Raw genomic sequence first — 12508 nt, 5'->3', positions numbered from 1 at the left:
ACACTCTTAGGACAAAACACACCATCTACAGAAAGGGTGTTCAAGTCACTTCAAAACAAACTTAGCCATTGGTCCCCTTCCTCCTAAAACAACCTGCCATGTGGGAGGTGGGAGATTTTTCATCCACGGTGAAACTTTAGGTGAAGGGGCTCATTTCCCACAGAGTTGGACAATGTAAAAATCTAAAGCCAGACCCTAAAAAGGTGACTCATTGCTCAGGAGGGGCTGAGTGCTGTGTGCAAATCGCAGGTGCTCTGCAGATGGAACTGGATTTATGTTCTAGCTCTGCCACTTTCTGGCTGTATGACCTCGGGCAAATAACTCAATCTCAAATCTGAGTTTACTTCTGTAAAATGAGGACGACTCTCCACTCCACAGGGCTGTGATGAGGCTAGATTAGACACCCATAATGGGTCTGGCATGTGCCAAGCACACAAAGAGGCACTAAGGATATGCTACCCCCTTCACAATTTCTCCCTTTCTTCTGTATAAGTGGAACAGAGCTCCAAAACAGCAGATAACTGCCATCTTCTTCATCAGACCGTCCGTTTCCCTAGGGCTGAGAGCATGTCTGATTCATCTTTGGATCCCAGTGCACAGCAAAGGCCTTGGCTCAGAGTAAAAACTTAATTAATGCTTGTTAAATGGAAAAAATGAGAATCCTTTAGGTCTGAGGATGTTAAGATTATCCTGGCCACAGTCAAAGAAAATTCTTGATTTTCAGTTTGGCCAAATAGGCACTTGCTACAAACTACTATGTAGTTCAAAGCAAAAAAATCTACTCTGAACTCTAATAATTACATTCTCTAAAATATAGAAACCCAATTGCCCTATAGCTCTCAATTTTAGTTTTGAGAAACCAATTCTTCCCTAAACAATGGAGTGGGTAACCACAAAAATTTGTGGAATCTCTCTCTTCCTAGAAAACACGAAGAACAGAAGAGAAGCCAGTCTGTCTGGATATTGCTTCAAAATCTGTCTATAAACAAGGGTTGGACTAGCCCTGGCTGGGTGGCTCAGTTGGTTGGATCATCGTTGTCCCATACACCAAAAGGTTGTAGGTTTGATCCCCAGTCGGGGTACTTATGGGAGACAACCAATAGATTGTTTCTCTCTCACATTGATGTTTCTCTCTCCCTTCCTCTCTTTAAAATCAAGAAACATCCCCTCAGGTGAAGATCAAAAACAACAAAACAGAGGTTGAACTAGATTAGATGCCTCTCAGAGGATCCTTCCATACCTATACCTATTTGAATATAAGCTCTCTCTAGCAAAAATAGACATTGTACTTAACAATACAGAAAATTATTATGCTTTTGTTCCTCTTTTTTAACCTACATTTCCATGTACCTCCAAATCTTCTCATTCCAAACATTATAAGAACATTATTTCCTCCCAGTGATCCCTCAACGTTCCTGTTAATGTATTTATAATATATCCATTACTCACAACACATTGTACAGCTATTATATGTTGTCTTCTATTTGTACCTTTTTTGGTTAAATAACAATTTTTGTTTCTCTGGCTGAAATGTAAGCTCCTTGAGCAAGTTTTGTATTTCTCATGTACTCCTTTATCGTGCCAATAATGAATTCACAACACATGCTTACCAATTCATATTGGCTGATGGACTGATTTAAAATGAAGAGAGAAGGCAAAAGCTATAGAACACTGTGCACTGAGCTCCTGTATGAAGCTTTGGCAAAGTCTAAAATAAAGCTTTCCGATTGCTACATATTGATATTTGGCATTAACCTAGGACTAGAATAGTTGAAGGTAAATACACAAGGGACAGAAGGGAAGACCTGGAATTGGAATTAAAGATCACGTTGGCTTACTGGTAGCTCCCGCCCTGTAAGGAATGAGGATCTATTAAGGTGAGCCCACTCACCACAGATGGAGGCTACTGGGGAAAGCCCAGCACACTCCCAGATCACAGAGCTGTGCAAGTTCAATTCTACATCATCTTTATGAATTGTTCAGGCCAAGTCAGTCAGGTGATAATGAAGAGAAAGGAACGGAGCTTTAGAAAATTAAAATGTAATAACATCATTTAAAACAAACCTGTGCAATGTAGGTTTTTCTCATTCTTCATAATCCAAAGCACACATGTAGAACAAGACCAATGTGCTCTAGAGTTCAGTCATTCTGTGTGCACTCAGCATACTTAAAGATGGGGGCGAAGAATCCCTGCTCCTTTCTTTATATAGGAAAAGGGAACTTCTTGTCCCTACAATGAGGCAGCTACTGTTGTAGGCACTGGGAAAACAGCAGTTTACCAAACTAGCAAGTCTAGTAACAGTTACATAAAGCCTTAACTGAGTGTTTTACAGAAATAAGAATCATCCAGGATAGTCCAAATCTCTTAGAGGGAAAAAATCAAGGCCCAGAGAGGTTAACTAACTTATCTTCACTGATTATCATGGCTACATGGCAAAAAAGGCAGGAATAAAAACAAGAATTCTTATCTCTTCTCTAGTAATGAGATTTACTTATTCATTAAGCAAGTATTCCTGTATGCCTATTATTTGCCAGACAATACCCTAGGCACCAGGTATACAGAAATGGATAAGATCTGGACCTTGTCCTTAGAAAGCTGTGTAACTGTAAGACAATGAAATGAGTACAATAACAGAAGTGGTAATAGAAGGGGGGGAAAGCAAATTATATCTCTAGTTGCATAGGGCTTCCAATATTTTTAAAGAAAATGAACTGTTAATAATTTATTTTATTCTCATCACAGCCCTATGAGTACAGAGCACAGATCTTATTACTTGGGTTATATAGATGGAGAAACTGAAGTCCAAAGCGGATAAGGGAGTCTATTAAGGTCATCTCTAGTGGCAGCAAAAAGCCTAGAAACCAAGTGTGTTTACTCCTAGAGATTTTTTTTTCACTAGATAGGAAAGGCAGATGTTCTTTTTATGTCCAGTCCCCTGCTGGACAACAGCACACATTTGCAAGACTGTGTACAGAGCAATCTGTGGTTGTGAAAGTAGACTTAACTGCCTGTGAGGTCTCATCAGCCCAGTTAGTCATTCGATGGTTGAGTAACCAACCAACAGGACATCATTATTACTAGCATTCTTAAAGTGCCCATCATACAAACACACAAAAGATGGAAAAGGTTCTGCCCCTCAGGGAGATAATACGGTAGGGAACAGGCATATAAACACTTCAACAAAAAGTGACATAATTAAACAAACTAAAACAAGAAGAACCATCACAAATAATAGCAAATTTAAGACACTAAAGGTTTTGCAGAGCAAATCTAGCAGGTGCTGCCAAAAACATATTCTTTAAGGGTTAAACAGAACAGAATCCTTGCATACATAATAGTGTATACCAATCGTTAGTTTATTGAACTAAATTAGGTTCTTACCAAAAATGTTCATTATATTTAAAAAATTAACTACTTAATTCCATTTCAATTTATATGAATATTCCATTTCCCTCTTTCTAGGAAAGTTATCTATTGTGTAACCTTTCCTAGTTAAGAGTAGTGAATTTATAATAGAGGTTCCCATCAGCATGCCTTGGGCAAAAAGATCAAAACAGAGTGATTTCACTGCTCTATTCTTCCACCACTCTTCAGATACAACTGAAATGAAATAAACGTGATCATTTTCTTTTGTACAGAGTCAAATTTATTTATACAACTAAGAATCACTCACATCATAAAAGGGGGAAAAGAATTTTCTCATTTTCAAGTTGTTTTAAACATTAATTTCACTTGTTTAATAATCTCGGATCATATTTTATTTTATACTACTCTCATGGCCTTATAATATGACCAAACTGTTTTAAACCTTTTGGAATTTTGTATATTAACAAAATAAACAAAGCTAAGTAAAGAGAAACAAATATTAGTGATTTCAAACTACTGACAGGAAGAATTTCTCTAGGAACCAGCTAAATAGTAAAAATTATAATCATCCTTTTAAAAAATAAGGTTATCATTATTTTAAAAATACAACTTGGCTAAAAAATATCTCTGGTATTTGCTGAATATACTCAGGGGATTCATACTTATAGCCAGTTGCCTTCCTTTTAAATATTTAGTGAACTTTATAGGGTGATAAGTAATAATTTAAATAACAATTCAAAACTAACAGTAGGGCCCTAGATGGTTTGGCTCACTGGATAGAGCGTTGGCCTGGGGACTGAGGGGTCCCAGGTTCGATTCTAGTCAAGGGCATGTACCTTGGTTGCGGGCACATCCCCAGTAGGGGGTGTGCAGGAGGCAGCTGGTCAATGCTTCTCTCTCATCAATGTTTCTAAGTCTCTACCCGTCTCCCTTCCTCCCTGTAAAAAATCAATAAATTATTTTTTTAAAAAGAAACAACTAACAGTAGGTTTCAATAGAATTACCAATAGTACATCATAAAATTATTTCATGATATGTTCTAATTCCTAAGACTTAGTTCCATCACAAGAAAATATGTTTTAATAAACAAAAGCTTAAACCCTAAGTTAAAAGTGTGATAATCAACATTTTTAGGTAGAAGAGAAATAGGGCCTGATTTATTTCTAGATCAAGAGAAAGAACACTGGACCAAATTGGAACCTGAATGAAGAAAGTAAATATGCAGCGACAGCGACATCTAGTGTTAACAACTGCAAGCCACTAGACTACCACTAACCTAAATGCTAAAGAAACAACTACCCAAAGCTTCTCCTCTTTAAAAACCAACAAACAGAGCTTGTGCACCGTATCTAAAAATTACCCTTAATCAGAGTGTTTCGGTAGATTTCCTTCCAGATGTTAAAAACCTTGAGAGAAAAAAACATCTTAGAGGGTTAAGATAACATGAAAGTCCTAAAGGTGAAAAGCATTGTTTATCCTGCGTGGCCAATATCTGTAACTGCTCCTCTTGGTTACAGAGTTTAATGCAAAGTTAATCTGGGACATGTTACTGATGACTGTATCATAAACATTTAAACTTCCAGCTATAAAAGAAAGATATTGCACAAGCTAGTATTCAATGACACATCAAGGAAAAGCAATTTAGCACATTTCAGGAATAGATGAAGATGCAAAGAAATAAAATAAAAAACTAGCTGTTGCACTGAGAAAAGTTCTACATTTCAGTCCCTGCTACCTTGCTATATTTTCATTGCTTTAAAAAATCTACTTATTAAAAAGCAGGTATTTTTCCCCAAGACCTTAGAAATTGGCAGTGTAGGTTAATTTACTATAGTATTTTCATAGTTTTATGCTCCAGATGATTCTATAAAAGTAAGCAAAATTCTAAAAATTATTTTAGCCTGGAAATATTTTTTAAAAGTAAAGTTAGCATTAGACAGAACTTACGTATTTTTTTTGAAAAGTTCATCCTTTCCTCTTTTAACTCCAAATATTCTTGTGATCAAGGTACTGAAGAGAAGTGTGGATGAATTTCTCACCTAAAGTAAAAAGAAATACACAATAAGCGTTAAGAAAGATTCATGGCATGAAACCAACACTTTCAATGTTCAAACTAGACATTCAAAATCATTACTCAATTGCCTAGTGCAGGGCTAGAGAAAATATGGTTTATGTTCATAAAAATAAGACAATTTAAAAAAACTTTACAGTAAATGACTCAATGACTTCATCTTAAACTGAATTCTATAATCCAACTACTTGCACACACATAGCTCTTTCTGATACTTATATTACTACCAATTGTTTTCATTATTTATTTGTATTTGTATCACCACATAACACTTCTTTAAAGAAACAATTAATTTTCCATATCCTTTCTGTAATCCTTTACCATGAGAGAATATTTATAAGGCCTAACTAAAAGAATCCACATTAGTGCTTACTTAGGCAGCACATATACTAAAATTATAATAATACAGAGGTTAGCATGGCCCCTGTGCAAGGATGACACACAAATTCGTGAAGCATTCCATATTTTTTTAAAAAAAAAGAAAGAAAAGGAGACATATGTAATACCCTTTGTAATACTTCAAGCAATAAAAAAAAATGAAGAATCCACATTACTAATATGGCCAAGATAATATTTAACATCCAAAATTTTGTTTACTAATGCCACAATGCCAGTAACCTAATAGTCATTTTAACTATAAAATTATCTGAGACAACTAGTTAATAAAAATAAGGAGAAAAGAACTATCAATAAATATGATTTTCTTCAAAATGATAATAGAGCATTATCTATTTCTAAACCAATGTATCAAAATGCTCTGCTATATCTTAAAAATATTTTGAATGATTGGGCTTCTTCAATTACCTTGCCAAATCAGAGTAGAGATGTACAAATATGTAGTGATTTTGCTCCCGTGTGTATATACCAGCACCACAGAGAATATTCAAAGTTAGAAGACATAAACTTACTGTCAACACAGAACTTATATTCTAATAAGACAGGTGTCTCAACCATATGGCATGTTTCAAGAGCAATATAAGAAAGGATGAAAAGTAACAATGTAAGATTTAGAAAATAGCTTATAAAACCCCCGCCGTCAGGGTCATAAACTCAAGTGCTATGAGGAGCAGCAGAGGACTTGGTCTAATGAAGTCACTATTCAGCTTCAACTGAGTTGATGCCATGTAAGCCCAGTGTTGCCTGATTTTTTCCTTTTTCAAGAGAAGCCAGAAACCCCAATTTTTATGTGAAATCTCACTATTTTGAAATGTTGGCAACAAATTAAAGGGGGGAAAAATCATCGTGGAAGCCAAATAAAACACAGTTGCAGACTAGATTTGACCAATCAGCCACCAGTATGCAACCTCCCCTCTAGAAATTCAAGAGTGATTCAATTCATGCCTGGTAACTCTAGAAGTGGACTACATACATAGGCACAATTCATACCAAAATTACAATGAAACCCTAAAACTGAATGAATTCACTGTGTCCATTCAATAGTCAACAAACATTAATGAAGTCCCTGCTATGTGTCCTGCCTAATATCCCCAAACAACAAACCAATCTGTCCTGTTAACTCTATCAAACATCGCCTAACTGAGGTCTTGATTATCTCTTACCTAGTCTTCTGATTTAGTTTCTAAAGAATCATAGGTTTAAGATGAATTGGTCACCTAGGACCCCGTCTCCTCTGAGGAATCACACAAACTCCATCTTGCCCAAAACCAAACTTTCTGACAAAGGCTGCCAAATGCAGGAGTGTTAAAACAGGAGTGCCTAGAGACTGCTACAAAGTGAATGGGCACCTCTTCATTAGGCTGGAGGCACGAGTCACATAACGTCATTTAATAATATTAATAGGGATCAGCCTTCGGTGTGCAATCACTATGTGATATGGTCATTTATACATATTACACTTTCACAAGCCCATACACCAACTATGCGTGAATTAGGAAGGGAGTTCTCTTCCTGTGAGTTAATCAAGCTTCATGCCAAGGCATGTAGCCTAAAAGGTAGAGTATGCCTGGGTTTCAGCACCACATAGCCCTCAGCCTGGCATCCTTGTGGCAACTTCACAACTACCACAGGGCCTGGAGACGCTGGTGCCAACAGAGCACAGAGGACATGTGGCAGGGCTACCGGGAAGATCTGAAAGGCTCTTTTTCCTCTGAAACCCACTGCAAAATGTGAAGCAGAACTGGCCTGAGGGAAGCAAATGAAAGATACACCAGATAGAAATAAAAACCCAATGTGAGTCTTAGAAGGACCCTGAGGTAGCTACTCAGTGGAATGCTGGGCAAGCTGGAAGGAGGCGTTACCTGCCCTGCAATGAGGATGCAGGAAGAGGAGCTTCAGTGTTGGACAGTCACTGAACACAAAAAAGGGAATGCCCAGTAATGCCTGTTTCCAAACACTGCCCAGGAAAATCTGTTTCCATATATGTGCACCTATAAATTACTTTCTGTTACCTAAATTTTTAACTAAACTAGCTTCATCTCTAAAATATATAAAAGATTATCGGTTGTCACCATCTTTACTAATATTTCCTTATTCTGAGCCACCATCACCTCTTGGCAGAACTATTACGATAGCTTCCTGATTGTTCTTCCTCTTCCCTCTTACCACCTTATAACTGAATCTCTACTTTTAAGCACATCAGTCAGATCTATTACTCCCCTACAATGTGCAGTTTTCCAACAATGTGGGAGCCACGGTTCCCAACTCCAGGTCTGTCCCAATGACACCCACACAGGCTATGGCTCAGTCAGTCATGTCCAGACACGGATGAGATGCTACATCAGAGGGAATGGGATCTGGCTTCTCTAGCAGCTGACCAAGGTTGTGCTAACACCTGCCCAAGTTGGGTTAATGCCCCAAGGGGTGAACTTTGACCAATAAGAGACAGGAGATGAGACTGTTCCAAGAGGTGGTAAGTTTCACATGGCCTGGCTAGAAGATATATCACATGACTATACAATCAGCTCAGTCTTCCTGCAAGGTTCAGGCCTGCTTGGTAATGTCTTTCCTCTTTCCTTGCCTCACTTCCCTTTTTCCTTCATTCTTGCTGCTTTGGGTTTGTATCATTCAATAAAACCTTAGCACCTAGGCTATATCACCAGCTCTCTAAGGGACCAAAACCCTATAAGGTAGGTAAGATGCACCTTCTCTGTATTCCTGTACCACCCAAAAGTTTCCCATATAACAGCACAAGTTCTAGAGTCCGAAGGATAATAGTTGTGTGCCCTTTGACAAAGTTATTTCACCTCTGAGCCTTGTTTTCCTTATCTGTAAAATGGGAATTAAAATAATACAATCTACCTCACAGGGTTGTTCTGAACATTAAGTGGGATAATCAATGTAAATGATGCCAGGCACATGGAAAATACCCAATAAGACAGCCATTATAATGATTATGTCTTATTTATCCCTCTTTTCCAGTGCTTAATATAGCATCAGCAACACCTAGGTGTGCTTAATGCTGATATGTTTACAACAATACATTTCCTCTGTATTATAAAAATACCTAATAGGTGGTAAAGACCAAGAAATTTATATGTTCTCAATACAAAAGACTGAGGAATCTATAAAAACAAATTATGAATTCTTCCTGGAAAATGTAACCATACTATAAAACTAAAAGTAAGTTCATTTTACTTGTGCTTTTTCCTCTTTAACTTATCAGAAAAAAATAATTGTCATGAGTACAGGTGTAGTCACTGCATAAGATATATTCCTCAGAAAATGTGTACAAATAAGATTTCTGTAAATCAAACCATATCTCACATTCAGAAACAAAAATCACTCTTTGAATGACTTCAACAGAGAATGATGTGATAAACTGCTTTGTAAAATGAAGACTTCGTCACATTCATTATGTTGATTTACAGTTTTGGTGTATCTTAGGTTTTTATAAGGAAGAAAACATAACAATCAATATATTAAATAAATATATTAGATATATTAAATAAATATATGGATCATTATAGTTATTTTCTCTAGTAAAGCAAACAAACTGAATTGAAACAAGAAGATTCCTTCATAACCAGTGTTAAAAAGATTTCCCCCCAAATAAATCTATAAATAAGCACTTACATATATTTATGCAGTCTTTCATGTATACATATGTGCATATGAATACTACACACATGTGAATACTACACACATAGAAAAAGAGGAAGAAAATGCATCAGAATGCTAATGATTACATCTGTGTGATAGTTAAAAGGTGACTTGTACTTTTTTTATGCATTCCTTTATTTTCAAAATTTCTGTAGTGCACATGTGTTACTTTTGAAAAGGTCTCAAAAAAGACTTCTTAAATAAATGAAACAATCTGATACTTTGAGTTTTGCTAAAAAGTTGGAAAAGTCACCAGGTTTCACTCTGAAAAACCTTTCACAGAGAACATTTCTTTGTTCACTTTGAACTAATGGCTTGAAATAAACAATACTGCTATTTCTGGTAATCAGTTTTATGATCTCTATTGTTCCCGATGGTAAAGCCACATTCCTACCTCTGTGATTCAACTGACAGCACATAGGTATTGCTTCACTTCCTGTAAATGCATAAGGTAAACACGGTGTCCTCCAGCGTAGTTAGGCAATGCTGCTAGACAGAATTCAGACGGCTTATTACAGGAAGATGCACAATTTTCCAGGCAAGAGGTGGCAAACCTTGAGGATCCCACTTTACACTGGGCATCTGTGCCTTTGCCTACACTGCAGTACACTGACTCTCAATGAGAGGCATATCATAAAGTTATGAAATGTTTGTGTAGCTAATTGGAAAGCTTGCCTTCCTAGAAAATTCTTCGTTCCGCAGGTAATGTATTAAGGTCTAGTTTGTTTTTTCTCCTCTCCCCTTGCCAGTCTTATTTTAAAGCCAGATGTCAAACACTTACAAGTGATAGATTTGTCTCCTTTGTTTTAGAAGGCATAATGATACAGGATAATAAAATCATGATGTTTTTCCCAAGAATCATGAAAAAAAACAGTAAAAGGTTACTTCCTTAAATCCAACAACTATACTGGCCATTGTCCACTATCTTTAGAGTTCTGAATCAAAAAGTTTCTGGAGTGCAAAAAAAAAGTGACTCAATATTTAACCTCAGCCATTTTCATGTTGTGTTTTTCACCTTTTGATGGAGTATATTTATAGCAATCACTCTACACACTGATACCCAGAGCCCACAGCATCCAAAAGAAAGACATTAAAATACTAAGAGCCATTTTGCTTCTAGCTCAACTTCACTAATCATCAGGGAAATGGAAATCAAAACCAAAATGAGCTTCCACTTCACACCCATTAGAATGATTGTTATTTAATGAAAGTTAAAAAAAAATTAAAAACACCAGAAAATAACAAGTGTTGGCGAGAATCTAAAGAAAATGAAACTTCTGTGTATTGCTGATGGGAGTAGAAATATGGTGCTGTCATTACGCAATATAGTTAAACATTCCTTAAAAAGTTAAACATAAAATTACCATATGATTTACACACAAAAACTGAAAGCGGGGACTCCAACAGATATTTATACACCAGTGTACGCTGAAGCATTATTCACAAAAGCCAAAAAGAAACAACCTTAAATGCCTACCAACAAATAAATGAATAACAAAATGTCATATATACATACAATGGAATATTATTCAGCCTTTAAAGGGAATGAAATTATGCTACATCTTACAACATGGCTTAACCTTAAAACACTATGCTAACTGAAATAATCCAAATACAAAAAGACAAATATTATATAATTCCATTTATAAAAGGTACTTAGAATAGGCAAATTCATAGAGACAGAAAGTAGAGCACAGGTTACCAGGTGCTAGGGGAAGGCAGGAAAGGGGAGTTACTATTTAATGGTTATTGAGCTTTGGTTTGGGATGATGAAAAAGTCCTCAAAATGGACAATGGTGATGACTACACAACCTGGTGTATGTACTTAACGTCCCTGAACTGCATACTTAAAAATGGTTGAAATGGTATATTTTTTAAAAAGGGATAGTTGATAGTTTAAACAAAAATGATAACAATATAGCATGGGTTTACAATATGCATAAAAACAAAATTTATAACATCACAAAGACTGAGAGGAAAAACATGGAAGTATGTGTGCTAGGTTCTTACACTTTAAGCAAAGTGGTATAATATCACTTGAGGGTAGACTGTGATGTTAAAGATATAGACTATAGCCAAAACCGGTTTGGCTCAGTGGATAGAGCGTCGGCCTGCGGACTGAAGGGTCCTGGGTTCGATTCCAGTCGGGGGCATGTTCCTGGGTTGCGGGCACATCCCCAGTAGGAGATGTGCAGGAGGCAGCTGATCGATATTTCTCTCTCATCAATGTTTCTAACTATCTCTCTCCCTTCCTCTCTGTAAAAAATCAATAAAACATATTTTTTAAAAAGATATAGACTATAAACCTTAAAGCAATCGCTAAAATAAGAAAACAAGTTATGGCTAATAAGCCAACAAAGGACTAGAATGCAATAATAAAATACCAAGAGTGAAAATGTAGCCCAATCCAAGGATTTATCCTTTGAAGAAACTCTTTGATAAAATGTAGTACATACTTTTATCATTCAGTGAATGGTTAGTTTATTAAAACCTACTCAGAGTATAATTAAGTCAGTGAAAATAAATGGCAAAAGCACTTACTGCCCAGACTGGTGATGTAAAGCCCAGAATTGCAGCTTTAGCTCCATCAGCAACATAAGGAATAATATTTTCTCCCAGACGTGTATCTCTGAACAAGGCTCTAAGAATATTTAAAGCATGAACCTAGAATTAATAAGTTCAAAATTAGTTGTGGGTTAAAAACTGTGGTAATTCTAAATACAGGGTGTCCCCCCAAAAATATACACACACTTTGAATAATTATTAAGTTCAATAGGTTAGATCTAAAAAGAAAGAAACATCAATGGAGCTATCAGCATTAAAAGTGTGTACATACAAAATAGCATAGCTTCAAAACAAAACAAAATTATGAAATTTAAGAAACAATCCACTAATGAAATAGCAGATTTTAATAAAACATACCTAATAATTGATAAATCAACTTTTTCAAAGTGAGTAAATTTGAACAATGTAATTAAAAAAGCTTGATCCAACAGACATATGTAGAATCC

At 36.1% G+C, this 12508-nt stretch overlaps 1 protein-coding gene across 1 annotated transcript in view; it reads right to left on the bottom strand.

Moving 5' to 3' along the window:
* THADA (thyroid adenoma associated) overlaps window positions 1-12508 on the bottom strand; it is a 306833-nt gene that overhangs the window by 212449 nt on the left and 81876 nt on the right. Inside the window, exons 25-26 of the mRNA XM_006778691.2 lie at window positions 12039-12161; window positions 5315-5406 (exon numbers count right to left, since the gene is read on the bottom strand). Of these exons, the coding sequence (XP_006778754.1) occupies window positions 5315-5406; window positions 12039-12161 (215 nt within the window). The remainder of the gene's footprint in view (window positions 1-5314; window positions 5407-12038; window positions 12162-12508) is intronic.

Source organism: Myotis davidii, unplaced genomic scaffold, assembly GCF_000327345.1.
Source record: "Myotis davidii unplaced genomic scaffold, ASM32734v1 scaffold6, whole genome shotgun sequence".
NCBI lineage: Eukaryota > Metazoa > Chordata > Mammalia > Chiroptera > Vespertilionidae > Myotis > Myotis davidii.
Note: the sequence above shows the minus strand (reverse complement) of the source record. Positions and strands in the feature narration are given on the sequence as shown.